We start from the raw sequence: 21,592 nt of genomic DNA, 5'->3' as shown, positions 1-21,592 counted from the left end.
GTTCCTTAGAAAGTATTTGCTTGAGACTCTCCTCCTTTCATCTTTCTTCACACCTCCCGACTCTGTATCTTTCACTTGTATATTTCCCACAAAGTCCTAAAAGGGATGTATCTTAAACAAGTGTTTATTTTCAATTAAATCCTCATCACCTGCCCCTCCCAGGAGCTGCAGAAATCTCCCTGTATTCCCATGGGATTGAATTTCTTGAGCCTCCCTGTGGCTTTGGCAGCAAACCCAGCAGCCTCCTCCTGCTGTTGGCTGTACCTGATCCTGGGTAGCTACAAGGTACCTACCTTGTTCTTCAGTACTTCATGGTGTTTTGTTGCCTCTCATCCACTTTTCTTGAGCCTTCTAGACCCTTTTGGGGCCAGAAAGTAATAACTGCCTCAGTTCTTTGCTGTCTTTCAATGTCTAAGAAAATTCTTCAGGAAAACAAGAAAGCCCTTATTAAACATAGCATTATATCCCCACCCACAACGTGTTTTCAAACAAGGCACCTGAAAAGAAAATGCTGACCCCTTGAAAGCATCTCTGGTCAACTTGGCCTGGGGCCACTCTCTGGTCCCCAGCTCTGCTCAGGGACCTGATGGGAAGGTTCATGGCCAGTGATCTGTGTCACTTTGTCACACCCACCTGCCACCACCAATTGCTTCGGTGTGTTAGGGCTGTAATAGAGACCTGCTCTGAGCATTGTGGCAGAGACCAGTATAACATCTCTGTTGGTCTGCAGGCCCAAATACTTGGTGTGTATTACCAGTAAAGTACAGCAGCTCCAAAGGAGAATGTGATCTGTCAGGTGAGCTCATTGCACCTCTCAGAGAGTCTGCACTGAGATAGATGTCCTCAGGTGCTGAGGTGGAGGTACTTGAGTGTAAGAGTACTTAGTGCTGTTATTATTTATTATTGTTTGGTGTCTTGTGCTGGTGAGCATTTAGTGAAGGTGGCACACTCTTCTACCACAGGTTATCCAAGGGGAAAACAAATAATCCCACATTGTGTTGTAGCACACGTCCTGAGCTCTCAAAATGGAAGTAAGTTTCTGTGTTGTCTCCAAGCCCTTTTTCTTTTGTAGGCAGACATAAGAGCTGTAATGCCAAGTGAATGGTATGTACTAAGTCTATACAATGGCTCTTTAAAAAAATAATTACATATGGTACAAGAGGGAGAGGAAACCACTCCATTCCTGTAAATGGCCACTTAAGACGTGGAGAATAAATAACTGCAATAAATAATCTGGCATAGCTGAGCTTTAGCATTTGGGAGTAAATCAGAGCTCTTTCCCCATTGTCTGCAGAGAAGCCTCGGAAATGGAGTTGGAAGGAAAGATTCCCCTGAGAGTTGAGGCGAGGTGCTGGACAGCCCCTGGGAGCGTGAGGGAGTCTCCGGCTACGACGCGTGCCTCGCTCCCCTTTCCCTGCACCTCCCTTCCCCTTCCCAGGCATGTGCAGGGGAAGAGACTCCCTTAAGTCTCGCTCTCCTCTGGTGAACAGGTGCCAGGAGAGGGCTGGGGATGAAGGCTGACGGATAAAGGCTGCGCTGCCGGAATCAGCCCGTCCCAGGCGCCTCGGAGGCCGCGCAGCCCCCGGCGCTCCCCGCTCCCCTCCCCGCCCGCCTCCCGCCGCCGGAGCGGCCGCTCCCCTGCGCCGTGCGGGCTCTGCTGCCGCTATTTAAATGCAGCTCCAGTCGCTGGCTGAGCGAGGGCTGTGTCGCTTTAAGGCACATGTGATACTCTCCCGAGCGGGGATGTGTTGAAATAGGCTCGGGCAGGTCCGGGAGCCGCCGCCTTGTGCCGCCCGTGCGGAGCCGCGGCCGCGCTGCCCTCACCCGCCGGCTGCTGCTCGGCCTCGCGTGTCCTGCGAGCCGCTCCTCGCCGCCAGACCCCTCCAAAGGGCTCCTCCAGCACAAGGGGATGCTCGGAAATGATCTAAAGGTGAAAATGAGAAGGTTTCCACCCCTCAAACCTTGGCCACTTTTCTGACGGCAGTCTGAGAGCTCAGATGTCTTCTTTACTCTGGAAACAGGATTTGTAACGAAAAAGAGATTTTTTTCCTTCTTTTTTTTTCTACTTTTAATCCTGATAAAGAAGATTATTGGGAAGCTATAAAAGAAATCCCTTATTGTGGTACAGATGGATTTAAAAAAGTATTAGATCTTTCCGATGAACACTACTAGAGTGCTCTGCTCTTGGTTGGATTACTCAGGTAAGGAGCTTCCTCAGGATTTAAGATTCAGAAAGCAGATCTGGAACTCCTCAGATAATAAGTAGAAAATATTCACTGCTGTGTTTCTATATTAATGATAAGATGATCTCTGGGTGAAACTGTGTGTGTGTGTGACAGTTTGCTGATGAACGAGTCCATGAAGAAATATTTGTAAGAAACGCTGGGTTTGAGCAAAGGTAGTTTGAAATAGCAAATCTTTGAGACAGGTTTTTTATATTTTAAAAAACCAAAACCAACTAATAAGAACGGCTGAGTGGGTAAAGTCTGCTGTCCATGTGTGAAGAACATGATGCCGGAGGAAAGATACAGGAGCATTTAGCAGGTTGTAGAAGTTTCGCTCTTTGACTGGGATTTTTAAAGTTCCGTTTAAATAACCTGAAATTCCCCTGCATGAGGCTCACCTTTCCCTTTGCCTTGTGGTATAAAAATCACGGGAGCACCAATTATGACAAGAAGGTGTTAATTCCTGAAGACACGAGGAAGCCTCCCGGGAGCTCCCTGATCTGAGGAGATTGAATCTATTTTGCAAGATAAATGGGTCTAAAAAGAGAGGAGAAAAAGTGCATTGTATACTGCAAAGCAAACAGTTGGAAATGAAATTAATTATACACCAAGCAGTGCATCAAGCACTCAGTACAGAGAAAGGAAGAGCCTCATGCTGATCAAAATAATGTTTTGGTATTCTCTATTAATTATACTTGTCAGTTTATGTGGTTCATTTCAACTAATTAGACTTAAAAAGCTTCCCAAAGACTCTACTGCTTTAAAATCAGGGCAAAAAAAAAAAGGATTTATATGCATATATTTTATTACCACAGCATTTCACTATTTTAATAATGTTCATCTTCCCACTGTAGAAATCCCCTGATACTGCATGCAGATTTTTTTTTTTGTAAAGACATGATTTTTTTTCCAAGTGAGAGATTGAATCTTTCAAAGTCTTTCTTGCTCTGTGGAAATGATGTTCAGCTGATTGGATTATTAGATAGAGAGCAGCATCCTATCATTGGCTGAGTGAGGAGAGTGCCTGAAGTTTGATTAATTTGCCCATCTGAAATGCAGCAGAAGGTGCTGTTAGGGGAACTGGACGATGTGTAGCGTAGCTGAGCCTTGCAAACCTCCTGATCCTTGCGGGCACTGAGAAAGAGCTGCTGAAGTTACCAAGTCAGAGGGAAATTCAGCCACTTAGTACAGCCATGAGCGCAAGTATGGAAGAAGAGTTGTCTGCCCTGGATGGCCAAGTGCACCAGCACCAGCAGACAAAGCAATTGCCTTTTCCCTTTGCAAAGGGAATATTTTTAAAATTTTGACACAGTCTGCTTTGTGGAAGCATCAAATCTTCTATAGACCACATCTGAAATTCAGTCTGGCCATACTCCAGTCCTTGTGCATGCACAGGTCGAACAAAAGGAAGCTGATTTCATCTGGGGATTAGAACATAATTCTCAGAAACAATTACTTTGTTTGGTAGACAAAAGCATAATTAATAATTAATGCTTGCAAAAGCAAAAAACCAAACAATGTACTGTTACCTTCTGGGTCAGTAATAGCCTTTTTAGTCTTGGGGATGGAGTATTTTGGCAATATGTCTTGGATAGCTGAGGATGTGTTATGTCTTTCTGCAATGTATTTAAAGCAGCTTTGATACTGTCTGGACATCATGTTGGTTTTTTCCAGCTGGTGTTGTGACTTTTTACAATTTGGTTTATATTTTTAACTCCCTTGTAAATTGAGCTATGGATCAGTGTGAGAATATTTCCCAGCTTCTATTTATATTGTGGTTTTTTTAGTCCTCATATTATTACAGTTTGATTTTTACCACTGAATTATTAAAGTTACCCAGGCTCCTGTGTTGATGTCTCTTTACCTCTGCTGTCCTTTTTGGGCGTGACCTTTGTTGTACAACAATTGCATCCTGCAGGGGGAGAATTATAATCAAAAGACATTTAGCAAAAGGAGTGAAAAAGAAAAATATTAAAACCACTGTTGTAATGGAAGCTGACTATTGTGTGTGCTGGAAGGCATTGGATAATAATGTGTGTCTAATATTTTGTTTAGAGAATGGCAGTGGTCTCTGCAATGTCCTGGGTCCTGTATTTGTGGATAAGTGCCTGTGCAATGCTGCTCTGTCAGGGGTCCCTCCATCACACTTTCCAGCAGCATCACCTGCACAGACCAGGTAGGACTGAGCTCAGCTCTGGGCTTGCAGGCTCTCTGCCCGTGCTCCTGTCTGTCTTGATAAAATATTGACTAATCAAAATTCTCTTTATCATTTAAGTTTTATGAGTTGTTTGCCTTTGTATTGCACAGCATCTGTTCTCTGGTGAGTTTAGTGGTGTGCTTTGCCAATCTAATGTGGGAATAGTCATGTTTAATGTCATTTTCTAACAATTGCCCAACAGAAAAATCCCATTGTGGGTAACGGTTCAGTTTCTGTGTCCTTGTTTCTCTCTCCCCTTCTTCCCATTTGGTGAAGTTCTGGAATTTTTGTAGAACTTGGACACTGTGAGAGCTCAGGTTTGGGGAACTTTGCACTTATCTGACCCAAACTGGGTTCAAGTTTGTTCTTTAAACCACGGGCACCGAATCTGGAGGTTGGATGTTTGCCTTGGGTTAAAGGAGGCACACTCATTCTGAGGTTCTCAAGTTTACCTCTGAAATTGATGGGGCTGCAAAAGTGTGTCCTGGAGGAGAATTTGGGACTGAATAGAGTGCAGTGCCTGTAAAGGCAAAATCAATCCCACAGGTTAGCAGTGGAGAACACAGCTCACTTGGACTGCTGGGTCTGCAGGGACAGCACAGCAGTGGTTTTATTGTGTTTTTTATTAATAGAAATGGATCACATAACTCCTTCAACTGCTAATTGCACTTTGAAGAATGTGCTATGCTAAAAATTGAGGTGGTGGCATTTTCTAGCACAGTGTTTTCATCTGGTTAAAATTAGATGGGCCAAGAATGTCACTTAACCAATTCTGAATCCAAAGAAAAGGTGGGAGGGGCTCTAAGAGTTGTAGAAATGAAAGATGGAAAGTGTTAACTCCCAGTGATGAGTCATTTTATGATGTGGCAATTAATATTTGAATGTTTTTGATTGAATGACATCCATTCAAAGACAGATGGTCTTTAACACAGGTCTTTGGCAACTTTAAAACTCAGAGTTTTCCCAGGTTTGTTTCTAGCCCAGAAATCACAGGTATTGGCATTGTCTTGGTTTGTTCTAATAAAACATAAATGTTATAGAGGAATAGACCAAAATCCTTGCTAGGCCAGGTCTCAGTGCCCATGTTAGAGCATCAGATTAACCAAGGGTGTCACCTTTACCCCCTGGCACTGGGAATCTGGGAGTTCTTGAAGTTTGAGGGGTGAGGGACTTATCTGGGACTTGCAGAGATTTATTACAGTGCAATTATCAGAGATGCTGCTGGTTTTTTGAGTGTGTCCCTAGTGAAGGAAAGGGAGGAAAAAAGAGCCCAGCTGCAGAGGTATGTAAAGGGAAAACGTAGTATCATTTTATGGAATCAGTTGAAACAAGTGACATTATGAGAAAAAATGGGAGCTGGGCAGATCCTGAGCTCTGCAACATTTGCCTAAGCTTGAAAAATCACCTTTTTTATGAAGCAAGAACAGCAAGACACTGAATGCATACCAAATGTTGGGGAAATGTGAAAAATGACAAAATCTTTCACTCAGGGATGTGCTACAGATAGAGTGAAGGTTTTACAGCTGCCTCATCACCTACTTAGAAGCAGCCAAGCTTTCCCTCCTGCGAGCCTGGCTCAGGCAGCTTCTCTGCACCCTACATGAATAAGATTGATGGTGTTCTGATCCCAGGCAGCCAATTTCGGTCTCTCAAGAAATAATCCACTACATTGACAGATGAGTGGAATTTGACATGATGTTCACCTCAAATTCAGATTGTGCTGCACCTGGGAAGTACCAGCCAGTGAGTGTCCTTTAGGGAAACTCTCAGATATTTTGGACGATTTCTGCTGTCACAACAGAAAATCAAGACACTGTTTTTTTTATAAGGCCATGAATTTGCAGTCTGCCAACTGAATGTGAAAGGTTGTACATAAAAGGGATGGAAATATGTTAACTAGCAAACTGAGTGATTTTAATGTATTCAACTGCAGTCCCTGAGCACACCCTATTTTTCATATTTATATTATTAGGAATGCGTAGTTTACTTTTAGTTAGAAACTGTGTAAGTAAGATTAAAATGTTCAGCCAAATAGAAGTGAATAAAAAATGGCTGCAGATAAGCCAAAGCATAATTTCAGTAATTTAATGCTTGGTGTAAGAAATTTCAACTTATTGAATCATGGCAGATAGAGCTGTAATCAATAGCATGCTCAGCATACCTTTTCTTTCACTTTGTGATCATGCATAGATAAGGAGCTGCCCTAAAATAAGGGAGTTTCAGCAGTTCATCTCCATCATGGGGCCACTTTGGTACAAGATAATTAAAAAGGCAGGTTCCACCCCATCTTGTACTTCTTGCTCTTGATGAATAGAAGAGTCTCACTGAGCACAGGAAGGTGCAGGTAAAAGATAAAATCCTCTTGGAGTGTATTTAGCATAATAAACTTGAACTGAGCACAGTGGATTAGCACAGTGAATATATCCATCTGGACCACAGCAGTTAATCCAGTTTGGAAACCCTGGAAATCAAGGGCAATATATTAAAAGGTTAGTTTATCATCAGAGATTTCTGAGCTTGATGTATTTTTTTTTCTCCCAGAAACTTTCTTAAGCAAGTATCTGAATGGGCTGAAATAGATTTTAACACACTGTGCAATCACAGAAGCTTAAAGCCTCTTTCCAGTGCAGTATAATTTTTCATTTTTATAATTCAGTACTTCTTTATTCAGTTAGATGACTTAGCAGAGGGTATGAACCTGGAAACAAATGTGATCAACTGCTCTACATGACAGTATTTGTGACTTTATTTTCTGTGAAATGTTGGCAGGTGGGCCAAGGTAGTAAGGCCATAGTACATACTGCTTGCTTATAAGATGAATGATGCTGTATTATTTGTGCCTGTTCATTAATTCTTTCTTGTCTCATTAACACAGTGAGAAGTTTGAGTGCTGCTCTTTAGTACTCTTAAATATTGATGCCTGTTCCTTTTGACTTTGATAGGTGAGGAAGAGGAGACCTGGGAGTAAACCTGCAGAACCCCACTGCAGTCTAATTCCCCTTGGGCAATACTCATGGCTTTCTGCAGGGTTTTTCATGACTATATTTCATTTTCATGAATATCATGTTAGGCAAAGGATGTGTGAAAGCATTCACAGGAAATAACTTTATGTGGAAACAAATCTCCATCTTCTTTGCAAGCTTGTCACTTCTGTGTGATTTAAGAAGAAATAGTGGTAATGAAAAGAATTCCATGCTGGTTGTTTTGGTCTCTAAGATACACACAGTTGTAGGGCTGTGGAATTGGCCTGAGGGGTTAGAGTGGCCAGGTTGATTTGCAGAGTTATCTGAGTGCCTGTGATAGTTCATTGATCATCTGATTGACAGGATTGATCCTCCCAGCAGCAGGAATTAGGTGCTGGGATTTGGTGACATAAGATATTAGCAAAGTACAGGATTCAAGTTAAAAAAAAAGCAGACATCACCCTTTCAATTATGCAATTCTTTGCAAAATTTTGACATTGTTCCATAACAAGGTATAGGATCTTTCAGCTAATAGATGACAACACTGGCCATGTGTTACTTGGAAGGACATAGGATTCACCTGTGAGTTTGTGCAAATGAATTATGTACACATCAAGTTAGTCTTGTGTGCAGTGTAAAGGTGGAAGGCAGACACAAGCAGAAAAAAGTATCCACTGTAGCACTGCTGACATTTGCAAATATGTTAATTAAAAACAGGCCTGTTCAGAGGAAGAAATCATGGACTGAATCAAGGCTGGAATTTTATGATGCTAAACATGAAGTACCTTTTATTGTGACAGTAGTTAATGATGTGCCTATTAAAAATCTTCTCAAGAAGTGATTCTCTGGACTACATAATACTAGACAAAAAATCAGTCTCAAAGCAATTCTGCACCAGCTAACCAGGAACATCAACCTAAGGATGCTGTGAGCATGTTTCTCAGTAGACAGCATTTTGCAGAAACTGGAGTCTGTGGCTGTGAGCAAAAAATGTCTTAGTTCTGATCTTGGCCTTCCCACTGATTTTTTTTTTTATAGCCCTGGGGTAAACTGCGTATTTTCACATTTCAAAAGGTCTGCTATTTTCATATGCCCCATATATGTGGCTATTCAGTTCAAAACAGGCAGGATTTTGAATCTAATTCCTCAGGAAAGTATAAATAAAATCTCTCATTTGGAAGGCGAGTTCAGCAAGATTTTTCCTCTTGCTGTGGACAGAAGCAAGTGTGGCACTAGGCAGTTAATATATAAAAGTTTCTGTGATTAGCAAGAATTGTGTTGCATTAATCACATGGTGTGAATGCAAACTGTTGCCTTCAGTATACAATGTTCAAATAGCCAGGCAGGAACACAGCCAGCCGTGGCCATGAAAGGTGACAGCTATTGTTTCTTGCTGTGTTAATTAAAATCAGCACGTTTTTAAGTTCTAAGGTCTGACTTTGTTTTCATTTACTCCAGCAAATGCACAGAAAGCAGCACAGTGCCCTGGTTTGTTCACAGTCAGAAAATCCTCCTCTCAAGGAGCTGTTCCAGTCACTCACTGTAAAGATCTCCCTTGTGATACCTTTGTTATACACACCTGGCCTTGACAGGCTGCTCTTGAAAATGTGAAATTACCAGCTGCAAAGTGAAGAAATCCAGGTTATAAGTACCTACTGTGTTCCTGGTCACACACAAAATACATTTGGATGTATGTGGACACGTACTTAGTTTAGGAAGAGAACTGATGTGACACAACCAACACTTAAGCATGAGGTAGGGTTTCTAGCAGCATGATGGCAATGAACTGCCTGCTGTGCTTGTGTGATGGGCTTGTTTACAGCAGCACACTTGATCAGAAGTATTGAACCCTGTGATTTTGAGTTTTTTGATTTTTTTTTCCTGAAACATCAAACCTCTGAAACAAAGCTATCATGGCTCCAGGGTGTGCTTGGAGATAGGGTTAGCCATGGGAGTTTTTGGGGTCTGTTGCCTGGGACACAGGGGAAGTAAAGTGGAAGGGATAGGTTGGCATTACCAGGGGTCAGGCTGTCCTCCCTGGCTGGTCAGTGGCAGGAGCAGAAGAGCAGCTGGGATCCTCACAGCTTGGTGGAGGAGAGCTGTCACCAGTGACTGCTGAATGTGCTGCCTGGTTACTGCTCATCCAAGGAGATGGAGCAGCCTGGGGGGAGCAGGAGTGTCAGCTCCATGGGTTGGGAAGAGCAGCATGGCCAGGGTGTGCACTGGGGCCTGGGCAGCACAGGAGGGCTCCCAGGAGCTGCTGGAAGCATGGCTGCATTCCCTGTTGGGTGCCACCTTTCCTGTGGGTGCACTCCTGGGGTCACCCTCTGCACACCTTGTACAAGCCAGCAATGGCAAAGTGCTCCCAGAGGGACAATGGGATGGTGCCTCCTGTGCTGGTGCTTTGCACTGACACTCTCTGTGCTCTGGTTTAGTCCCCCTTCCTCCTGGCCATGCTCCTGTCCCCATCCCACGCCATTTCAGCCACTTCAGCTCTCCCTCAGGCCTCTCTGCAGGCAGACACTTGGGCAGAGCTGCCCTGGGGAGGCAGGGACCAGAAAGCTCCTCTTGCTGTGCTGGCCCTGGCAGCATCTCCTGCTCCCAGCCCTGTGCTGAGCCTCCCTCTCCAAGTGCAGCCTCAGAGCCCTGTGAGTCATGCAGGGACCTTTCAGTGCACACCACTATTTGTAGCTCACTGGCATGGCCTTAAAGACTGTGGGAATTCATTCTGGGGTGGTAAAATACCAAGGAAAATTTGGCACCTACAAACACAAACCCCAGAGGCAGAGTACATTGCTCTGCACTGAAGTGTTTCTGCTGATAATATCAGAAACATGCCTTTAATGATTAGCCTGCTTTAGTCCAAGGCTCATTTATATTTTAAAAAGTAATATTCAAGTGAATTGCTTCATAAGATTGATGTGTGTTCCCCTTTAAGTTTGATATTATTTTATCCTGTACTGTCTATAATATTTGTGTTTCCTTCTGAATGTTTTTCTTCCCACTCTGTGAAACCAACCTGTGCTGTGAGCAAGATTTTTGTTTTGTTTTTTTTCCTGGTGGAACTCAGCATTTTTTGCTGTTTTCAGATGCCCTATACAGAGTAGTTTTCTCCAGCTGATCTTACTCCTTTGCATGGGAGTGATGCTGGAGCTTTCTGTTCATTGTGCCCTGGGAAGGGACCACGAGGACTGCAGCACAGTTGGAGTCTAAATTTATGAGAGTCAGGCAGTGATGCACAATGGGGAATCGGGGGTGTAAATTAAGCTGAATGAAGTTACACAGCCCAATGTTTCTGTGACTCATATTTCTACGCTCTGTTTAGATTGTTTTTTGACATCTCTCTCTTGCCTTCTGTATTTCTTCTGGAATACCAGTTTGCCCCTTCATAATGGGTAAAGAAAAAACTCCTGCCCTTCTTGAAAGGTCACTTCAGTGACAGCAGCGTGCAGGATCACTGTTGCTATCATGATAATCAATATCTCTGTCCTGCTGTTCCACTGTAATCCTTATTTTGAGAAAACAGCTTGGCTTGGGAACTGAAATGATGGCAGGAATATAAAATTTTACTCGTTTTTGGATGATGTGAAAGGGATTCCTTGAGAATCAGCGGGTGAAGTACAGTACATAAACAATCTGTTGGGATGAGTACCCTTGTTGAGGTGCAGTGTCTCTGAGTGCCAGGTAACCCAGGGAATAACCTGCCCTCCATGAGCAGCTCCCACCCAGCCACACCTGCTGGGAGATTTTTGGAGTTGGGCACAAATATTTCTACCATGAACAGTTAAGTTTTATTTGTATACCATGTACCTTAACTCTTACTAAATGAATAGGCAACTAAAAACCAGCTTTAACAGTGATCTTTGTCCCTTGATTATCAGGAGAGCTGTTGGTTCAGATTAAAGAATATTTTTAATCCATCCTCGTGCACGATCCAAAGATCTGCTGGATTAATTTAGCTTTCTGTAGTTGACAAATCTGAATCAAGAACCCTCATTTTGAACCTACCAAAAAACAGGGAGCAAAATAAAATACACTGTCAATTAAACTGTGTACAAGTGAGAGTTATATCTGTGGAGAACTTGATTAAAGACTCCCATGCATGTACATATCAGCTTGTTGGAAAGTGGGGAAACTGGGACTGTGATTTTTTTTCTGTGTAAATAATGTCAGCAACCAAAGACTCTACAGATCAGCCTGGGTGCAGGCAAAAGCCTCAGGATCTGAACTGCACCCCCTGTTAAAACTTTATTTTTACTGTCCTCATTAATGCTCTCCAAAACTGCTGCTACATATTGCCGGCAAGCAAGGCTTCAGTACAATTGTACTGTGTTGTTCAGGATTTATTAATTATAATCTTTTCTTGCAGAGTCTATTTATATTTGATCGTGACATTAATTGGTTGCCAAAACAAACTAGAGTTAATGGTGTTTAATTAAGTGCTTGAGAGCAAGCAAGGACATTTTATTTGGAAAATTGGTTTCATTGATTTATATGTTTGTTTCTTACAAGAACGTGCAGAAATGAAGGGAACCTATTGGTTAGCACCTCTTTCCTACATGCTGCCCAGGAATCCCAATAACACAGTGGTGACTGAACATGATCAAGAGTTGACAAGTATCTGTAGCTCATGTATTTGCCTGTATAAGCACATTAAAAAGTAAGTGTTCACATTCTGAATCATTCTGAATTTAAATAAAACAAAAATCCAGACAGAAAGGAGATCAAATAACACTGAAATATCATTAAGCTCATGTTCAGAACACTGCATTTTGAAAAAAACCCCATTTTAGAGAAGACCTTAGCTTCATTTCTGGACTGGCTGAAGTTGCTGAGGATAAGGAAGGTATGGAAAAATACACTGAAATATGACTAAATATAGGTACCTCCTGTAATTATATTAATAAAAAACTCCATTATTTTATTTCTATGATATAGTAATTCCTATGCTTTCTATCATGTCTTTAAAAATTGGCTGATTTTACAGTTCAGAAACTTTTGAACACCAGCCTATGTCAAGTTTTTATAGCCAAAACTGGAACTGAGTGGGAAATTCTGAGGACTTAATATTTGGGGGTTTTGTTTGTTTTTTAAGAGTCAGTTTCCTAAGTTGAAACTTTAAGAAGTGATTCTGTGTCTTTGTGCCTTTATTTCTGCCTTGATATTCCTCTTTGAGGGAAAAAAAATTATCTGTGTAGGTATCAGCAGGTACCCAAAACAAGCCATCATGCTGATAAAGGCATAAATCCTGTCTGGAAGCAGAAATTGAGATCTGCCAGTGGCTTCCTCTTTCCCAAGAAGAATCAAGACCAGAGAGAGCTCAAATTCAGTACCAGGGTGAACATGAGGAGGATCTTGTGTGTCCTTCTGGTTGGTTCCAGCTCTTGTTTTGGTTTAGAGCAGCACTGAAATTAAAGTGGGTCTGTTGTTTTCAGAAGTTGCCCCTTTTTACACAAGGATACCCTTTTCATTAAACAGGTATCTGGGGGAAAACCTTGCTTTAGTCATAAGCTCTCATGGCTAAGCTAACACAATTTACTGTGACTTTCATTAGCACATTAAATTCCTCTCTCTGGTTACTTCCATGGAGTGCTTTCAGATTTGTGTGGTCAGCCAGCCAGAAGTCATTGCTGTGTGAAACAGAGGGGAACCCAGGGGATGAGTTGAGCTCACAGAGGTTTTTGAGTTCCTGATTGTTTTCAGTGTGCTGGGGCAGGATCAGACAGAGAATGACTGTGTCTAAGCCAGCTCCTACATCTGCAGTATCATTATTTCTTTAGCAGTAGCTTTTTGTGTAGCTTTAAAATGCAGCATTTTTTTTTCCCTCCAGGTAATTAGAAACTGTTTCCTCAGCTGACATCTGAGTGCTTTCTCCATTAATTCAGCTGCCTGGGTGGTGTTTATCCTAACCTTGTTTTGAGTTTCTCCAACAAATAGATGACTCCTTTAGTTCTAATTTAGTTTCTCTTGGTATTTCTATTATCTCTTTCTAGTTGGCAGGCAAGGAAATCAGATGTGCATCAAATGAAGCCATTTGTCATGGATTAGTGCATGCAAATGCCTTGATAACAGTAGTAGACAAAAGCTGTGAGTGTCTGGGAAGAGAAAATTAACAAGGCCAAAGCAGCACTGATAGCTGTCCCTAAATGAGATTATTCAATGCCTAAGAGCAGGACAACTCTTCTGTTCCCTCCCTTGACATTTGTCCTCTACTGAAATCTTAATACATGAGGGAAATTCACAGTGAAGCCTGTGAAGTGGGGAAGTGTCTGTGGCAGCTCCTGGCTTTCCCAGGAATATGGACACATCAGGATCTTCCCTCTGTCCATTAAAAGCCAGCAGAGGTGGAGGATGGGGCTCACAGGTGGGCAAAAGTAGAGAAAAACCATTAATGATCCTCCAGCCTTGTGTATCCCAATTTGCCATAGCACACTGGGAGTCAGGAGAGCTGCCAGGCAGGGCACAGTGAATTCTGTCGAGGTGGAATGTATCCTCCTCAATGACTTCTCTGGAAGTTTTGCATTTCCTTCTTTCCCTCAGGGCAGAATTGGGTAATTGTTTAATGCTGATTCCTGCTGTTGATAGCACACTGAATTGAAGGAGTTGAGTGGTTATTAGATATTTATCTCATGCTTGTCGTGGTTACTCCAGTTCCATTATGAGCCTGGTTGGTCCCAAGAGGTAAATGTAAGCTCTGGAGTTCCCTGCTCAAAGGATGGAGGGAGGAGGAGCTGAAGCACAGTTGGAGGAAGGGGAATTTTGAGGTGCCCTGACTTGAGGTGAGCAAGGCTGTGGGCAGTGAGCATCCAGGGCCATTGTATTTCTAACCCTCCAAAACCACCCCTGGCAGATCACCAGACACAGAGGCTGTCATTTAGTGCAAGCTCCACAATGTAGGCAGATTACCAGCTGTTTTCTGTTGGTTTTTATCCTGTTTCAGTCTTTATTTTCCCCTCTCACTTCCTCTAAACCAATTTCCTTTGTTTTCTCTTAATCTTCCTTTATGTAAGCTCCTAAGGCTCTCACTTTTGGAAAAAGCTTTCTGAACTTCCTCCTCTTAGATAATGCACCTTGATGTGGTGTTTGAGCAACAGAATGCCATTTGATTTCATCCCAATTCGAACACCAGCGATATCTTAATAAACTAAATAGTTTTAAACAGTTTTATTTTTAAAAAGTATCAAAATGGAGCTATTTGATAAAAAAAAAACTTGAAATGTTAGAAAGAATTTCCTACTTCCTGATATTGGTAGGATAGATTGTTTTCTAAGAAAAACAGGGAAAAGTAGAAATCATAATATAAAATATATCTATATAAAATTATATATATATAAAATCATCTTCTACCCATAGGAAAAACGATTTCTGCTGATCAGGATCTTCCAGTGGGAAAGATTTTGTAGTGGTTTCTGGTGTCTACACACCCTGCACATGTTTTGATTGGTACCTTTTACAGCAGTGTGGCATTGAGCAGTCCTTTGTAGCAGTCAATCCTCTGAGGTTCAGGCTATGCAAGTCCCCCCTGAACCCTGTTCTTAGGTGAAATGAATTATTTCTTACATTCCTTTCTTGTTTTTTAGCCTATCAAAGGAAGAGGTGTAATCTGTAGTGTCTAGAGATGGAAACAAGGTACAAAGATGTATCAGATTTATACTGAAGTCCTTCTGATGAGGACTGTGTGTCTTTAGTATGCTGCTCCCCAGATCTGAGGGGCTGTGCTCTTTAACAGCTGAGAAGAGATTATCCCTTAGTCCTGACAGAATCTATGAATCAAAATCTGGAGGAGAAATTCATGCAGAGTTTAGAATGCAAACCTGCTTTTAAATGTTACTATGGTAAAATAATTTTCTCTGTATAATGCATGATGTAAATTAGTATCTTAAGTTTGAGATATCTTCCTCTAAGCTGTGTCCTGTCTGCTTTCCAAGTGCTTTAATGTCCAGATTTCACATAAGAGGCAAAGACATGAACAAAACTGAAATACGCCTTTGTCAGGAGGGATTGTTCCATTATTCTATATTTCGATAGCACATATGGGTCTCAGAACCTCATTTGGTACAGAAAAAAGGCAGCCTAGTTTTACAGGGACTCTAGCACTGCCTGTTTGGTTCTTTCTCTTTCTGGCCAGCCCAGGGCAGCCTGTGCAGCATCCAGCAGTGGAACAGGCCATCAGAGGAACCAGCTCTCCCCCAGGAGCACATTTCTGGGAGCTGGCATGGAAACAAGTGAGATTTTGTTACCCTGCTCCTCACAGCCTCCTGTCCTGCAGCTGGTACTGTGATGAGTAATGCCATGGCTGACTCTCACAATTAAAAGGCAAATATTGTGTATATATGTCAAGAGAAGTTTTATAGACTTATGTTTTACCCCCCTTGTGTTGTTATCAGGGGGTGGCCTGGGTTTGGGACATCTGGGAGGGTTGGCTTGTGACTGTGGCACAGCTGACCTTCAGTCAAGATTTAAGGAAGTGATCTCCACCACTGGATGGTAAAGAAGGAGTCAATGGACACAACTCTAGGAGGGGCTAAAGGGTTAAGAGGCAAAACCTCCATTGTGTGGGTGAGCACATGGTGAGGAAAGAAATTCTCTGCTCCCAGTGCTGTAATATTTTCTCTATCCAGTCTTCTGTTGTATTTTTGATAAGGTCTTAATAAACCTTTTAAAATTTTGGAAGTGAGTATCATTTCTCACAGTACCCAGAGCAGGAATCCCCTCCCTCATGCTGTGTCCTTGGCATGGCTGCTCTGGGCTGGGTGATGGATCAGGAGCCTCTCAGCTCCCTCTTTTCATGGAATCAAGAGCTTTGCCTTAAGCCAACTGCACGCTGGCTTAAACTTCCATGGTGGTTAAGCTGTAATGGCTCAGAGTGCCCCAGCTGAGAGGTGTAAAGAGCCCTTGTGTTGCTGGAGCTCAGCTGACAGACAAGTTGTGCCATGTCATGGAATGTTTCCCTGCCCAGGGAATGTCCAGGCTCTCAGCTGAGCTGCAGAGGGGCAGTGCCAGCTTTGCCTCAAGTGTGGAGCTTCCCACTTTCTACTTAACTGCTTTCATAAAAAGGGGAGAAGATTGGGCTTGTCTTAGGATAGAAAGGCTTCCTCTTTAGCCATGTTTCTCACTCAAAACCTACACTTCCCACCTGAGTTTAGTACTGTGCTTCCAGCCTTTCCCAGGCAGTCTTAAATGGATTCTGTATAACTCAGGGTATTTTTTGAAATGTGTCTGACTTGCAAATATTACCTGCCCACTGTTACTCAATAGTCAATTCTTGCAGGCCAGCTACAGCAGTGTGGAAACTTGTGTCAAGATAAATGTCATCTTATAAAGGAAAAAAAAAATCAGATTATTTCTTTTGCTATAATTGGAAAAAGCCCCCAAAACCTTAATCTCTTGTTTGATTCTAAAACCACAGATTAATCTGGGGAAAGCTCCAGAATATCTGTCCCAAAAGAGGATTGTGCTCTGGCAATCCTGGGTGGAAAATCACCTGTGAATGTTGTCTAGTTTGGCCCAGCCAAAGGAGTGTGCACACACACTTGGCAGGGGCAGGATGCTCTTCAGGTCCTGCATGTCCTTTCCCACTGATGGCCAGTTCTGGGCTCTGCCTGTTCAGGTTGACTGCAGAAGTTCTGCTTCTCATTTGTTGGAACCTAGAAAACCTCCAAGCTGGAGGAAGGTCTCTCCACAATTTATCTCTGTTTTGGCAGCACAGAAGCTCCGAGGTTCTGTAGATATTTATCAGTGGTTTTGTTTCATGTCAGGACTTTTTGCTCATTTTGCTGTCATAGAATGAATCGTGTGTCCCACTTCAGACTGGAGTCACCCTTTTGGGCTGGGGAGTCCTGGCCAGGGATCCTTTTCCAGAGGATCCTTCTCCCCTCACACAATGAGAAGGTGACTGAGCATCAGCTGCTGCCCTCAGCCTGGCTTGCAGAAAGTGTCTGGAGGCTCTCATTAGGCCTTGAATATCAAACTAAGACTTGATTCCTTCTCTACTGAAAATTAATGTAAAAATTGCTCATTGAATCTCTTGTGGTGATAAGCTTTCACGTGCTTGAGTAATTGTAGTAGATTTTTTGTTGTGACAATTGTTGATTTTTTAGTTTGAGGGAATACAGGGTAACAGTCTACATTTCGAAAAGCAGCGTTGCTTTTGTTGTGTGACTAAAGCAGTGTAAATAATTGAATTTTTTATATGACAGCCAAAGCAAGATATCAAGTGTTGTTTTGGTGCAGTGTTTACATTTTGCAATTAGTTTAGAACCACTCGATTGTTTTTCTGACTAAGCGGAAAAGCAGAAAAAGAAAACAAAACCTGAAACAATTTGACAAATTTCTAGACACTGAAAGAAGAGTGAGGAAATGGCCAGATGAATAAAAACCACTAGGGATGGTACTGCTTCTTTCCTCTAATAGATTCAATTCAGAGTATCTCTAATCAGAAGTTGTGTTCTGCTCTAGGGGCTGACTCTTCATCTTTCTCCCTAAAGTAGATCTGTGGTGTTAAGATATGGCTGGGAGGGAGAGTGCCTTCCAATAGCTCTTCAATTTTACATCTTGAATAAATAAATAAGAGAGCAGAGATAAGATATCAGGATTTTTCTGTCTCACTTTTTATGAGGCAGCAAAAAGCCCCCTTGCATTGCTGTCAGTCTCCATGGTAAGGCAGTGCTCTGTGGAGGTTTGAGTGGCCTTTGAGACAGCCCCTGACCCTGCCAGAAAGGGAGGAGATGGACAAGACACACCTGAAATTTCTGCCACTGAAGCTGAGTCTGTGGCTCTGCTCTGAGCTGCTGGGGGCAGTTGCTGGTCATTCAGAACTTAATATTTATGTGAAAAGGAGATTTTACCTAAAAATGGGTGCATATCACAAGAGCAGATTGTTCCAAAGTTTATTCTCTGGAAAGGGAACACTTTGGCAGATTTTTCTTTCTTTTGGGAAAATGTTGAATCCCTGCCCCTCAACTCTCAGAGCAGTGTGAAAGACAAAGACTTTCTGCTGTTCTGCTGGGATTGAGCTCAAGGCTTGACCTGTGGCTTCTCTCTGAGTTTTGGAGGAGGCCAAGGCTGCCCCAGCCCTGCCCGTGGCCTCTGCTGATCCATTCAGGAGGAAGCAGGAGCCTAGAGGGAAGGAAGGCAAAGCTTTGACAAACCCCTGTTAGTCTGCAGTGCTGTTCTGTTTTGCTGACTGCAGTCATCTGAAGACCTCTGCTAATTTAATGAGCACATTTCACTTGTCAGTGTGACAGTTATCCATGTCAGACACCAGGGCTCCTCCTTTAGCACACATCTGTAGCAGTTATTCTGCTGTCCTTGAAGAAACTCGGGCTGAAATAGTACTTTGAGAGATGCTTCTAGGGTTTTGGCTTTTGGGTTTTTTTTTAAACAAAGTTTTAGTATTAAAAATATGTTTGTTTATCTCAGTAATATTATCTGCTTTTGCCATTTTTATGTAAACTCAGCTCTGCCTTGCACAGCAGCACTGTTCTCTTCTGGGGAAAGCAGCATTGTCTCTCAGCAGTGGAGCTCTGTGTGATCTAACAGCAGTCACTGAATCCAGCAGTTGTGAAAACTCTCCCTAATTGTGCCTTTTTCATTGCAGGGAGGGTGCAGGGGATTGTGGTGGTATTCCTATGTGGACATATTTGTTTTAAAATAGACTGGCAGTAAATGAGTTATGTGCCAGGAGATGTTTAGTGAAATGTAGACTTGTGGAAAAAAAACAAAACCTCACACATTTCTGGTAGGAACATGCCACTTTCAGCAGGTTCCAAATTTGAGTAAATTTGAGAGAGAGGTTGAGATGTGATGTATTGGGTTTGGCCAGGTCTGGTGGCAGGAGGGAGACTCCAGGAGTGGAGCAGTGAGAAGCTGCCAGAAGCTTCCCCTTGTCTGACAGAGCCAATGCCAGAGGCTCCAGGATGGCTCTGCTGGCCATGGTCAAGCCCGTCAGAGAAGGAGGCATCAACAATAATATGGGGATTTGGGAAGGAGGGAGGGAATTTGGACTGGGAAGAGGGGAGGCATGGGAAGGAAGGTGTTTTTGAGATTTGCTTCTCACCATTCTGCTCTGGTTTGGTAATAGATTAAAGTGATTTCCCCAAGGGAAGTCTCTTTTGCCTCTGACAGTAACTGGGGAGTGGCCTCTCCCTGCCCTGCCTTTTATTTTGTCTCCCCTGTCCAGCTGAGAAGAGCAGGGATGGAGGAGCTTTGGTGGGCACCTGGCATCCAGCCAGGGTCACCCCACCACACCAAAGGTTTGGGTTGTTTTTTTTTAAATTAGGGGTTTTTTTTTAATTTTTTACCTCTTTCCAAAGCCTTGTGATGCCTGTTGAAGTCCCAGCCCAGTTTTGTGATACCTTTTCATGCTGTTTTCCATCTCATTGGATGATCTCTTGCTGTCAAATCTTAAAGCCCCAACTTTCTGCCAGCAGAAATAGAACAGGGTGTGAAACATTTTGATTTTGATGGCCCTTCATGTGGAATAGAAAATGTAGGTTCATTTCATAGCTGACAAAGAGCTGATTATTTATGTTTCTTAGAAAACAACGAAGAACGTCCAAGAATCTTTTTTTGCCATTATGGATGACTTTCCTTGTATTTTCACATCGTTCTTTTTTGAATCATGACAAAGTGAGATTAAACAACAAACAGCCCCTGAGATCTGTCATTTTCTTTCCAATGATTTGCATAGGATGGTGCCCATAAATTATGGAGGCAGTTACTGGATACTGTGAATTCACAAATACTTTTTGATATAATTTTGAGAAGCATCCTGTGTATTATATCTGCACAAGATAATGATGCTATTCTATAAAAAAACCTGCTAAACATTTTTAGGACAGTAAACCTTGAGGCAAGGGTGTTAATTTATTTCTTTTTTTTAACATAAAATTGGGGAATTTTATGTTGGATTACATAACACTTTGCCTACCTCTCTTCTTATTTATTTAAACATTATAATTACAAAAACCCTCAGTGTTTTAGACACCCTCCTTTGTCTGTGAATCCTCCTTCTGTAAATTGAAAGCTTGGGAAAGATGCTCTGAGAAAAGGAGGCTTAATTCTGTTCTGCTGCAAAGACTCCTTATTATGGCTGATTTTATCTTCTGTATTCCCTTCATTACTGATTGAGGAAGGGGGCAAAGTATCATCTCCCAAAGTGAGAGAGTGTGGATATGCACATGGCCAGGCTTGCCTAACCTTTCTTTCTCTGTGGCACAGAAATATTCACTGTTAGCTCCTGTACATTGCCTCATCTTGTGCAGAGACCCATTTTTAGTGTGCAGGGCTGGAATCTTCACATAATTGTCCTTTGCTCTTCCCTAATTTCTTGTCTTCTCTGTACAGCCCATAGTGGGATGTTCAGAGCAGCCAGGGCCCCCTCATGGGGAACTCAGTGCTGAAAGTTTCCCTTTGGCTGACCAGGTCTTGCCCTCTGTTATTCAAACACTCACAAGGGTTTGGGGTCTGGCTGCATTCCTGCTGGTTTTGATGAAGACTGAAATGTTTTCAGTCCTGCTGTTGCTGAGAGCATCTTTCCTCATTGTCCAAGTGCCAGTCTGGAACAAGATGTTTCCCCTGGGACCACAGCTTGTCATGGACTAAAGCAGTGAGAACAGCACTGTGAGGGACAGCAGAAAATCCCTGTGCTGCACTGGCCACAGGAAATGGATGCTGCTGCCTTCTTCAGATTTCTTCCTAATCCCTGAGATAATTCCTGATGGTTTCTCTCTGCAGCTGCAGGGGCAAGGCGTGTCAGAGCTGCCCCAGCACTGCAGGAGCTCAGCTCAGCTGGTTTTCCGTGTTCCTCCTCCCTGTGCCCCCAGGGCAGTGTGGCTTTGTCTGTCCTGGGGCACAGCTCTGACAGCTGCCAGCGCTGCTGCTGGGCTGTGGCCCCCGTGGGACAGGCACTGTCCAGGTCTCTGCCTCCACAGGGCAAAGCTGCTGTTGAAAAGGTGCCATTGCAGGCACAGGGCTTCTGCCATTCTTTAGGCAAAATCACTCACTCAAATTCCCTGATTTTTTTGTTGTTTTTTTTTTTTGTTATCTGTCTATCCCCACCCCAATAAAGAAGATATACTTCTAATATTTTTGTTTTACATTCTGGTTCTGGTTCACAGCTGGGCAGACCTCAGTGCTCACAAGGATAGCTTTTCTAAATGAAGTACTTAAAATCATAAAGGATAAGTGTATGAAAAACCTGAAAC

At 42.7% G+C, this 21,592-nt stretch overlaps 1 protein-coding gene across 1 annotated transcript in view; it reads left to right on the top strand.

Moving 5' to 3' along the window:
- The first annotated feature begins 1,701 nt into the window (after nucleotides 1-1,701).
- TAFA1 (TAFA chemokine like family member 1) overlaps nucleotides 1,702-21,592 on the top strand; it is a 210,547-nt gene continuing 190,656 nt past the window's right edge. Inside the window, exons 1-2 of the mRNA XM_066558258.1 lie at nucleotides 1,702-2,201; nucleotides 4,281-4,401. Of these exons, the coding sequence (XP_066414355.1) occupies nucleotides 4,284-4,401 (118 nt within the window). The 5' untranslated portion in view covers nucleotides 1,702-2,201; nucleotides 4,281-4,283. The remainder of the gene's footprint in view (nucleotides 2,202-4,280; nucleotides 4,402-21,592) is intronic.

This window comes from Molothrus aeneus, chromosome 12, assembly GCF_037042795.1.
Source record: "Molothrus aeneus isolate 106 chromosome 12, BPBGC_Maene_1.0, whole genome shotgun sequence".
NCBI lineage: Eukaryota > Metazoa > Chordata > Aves > Passeriformes > Icteridae > Molothrus > Molothrus aeneus.
This window is presented reverse-complemented; position numbering and strand designations above follow the sequence as displayed.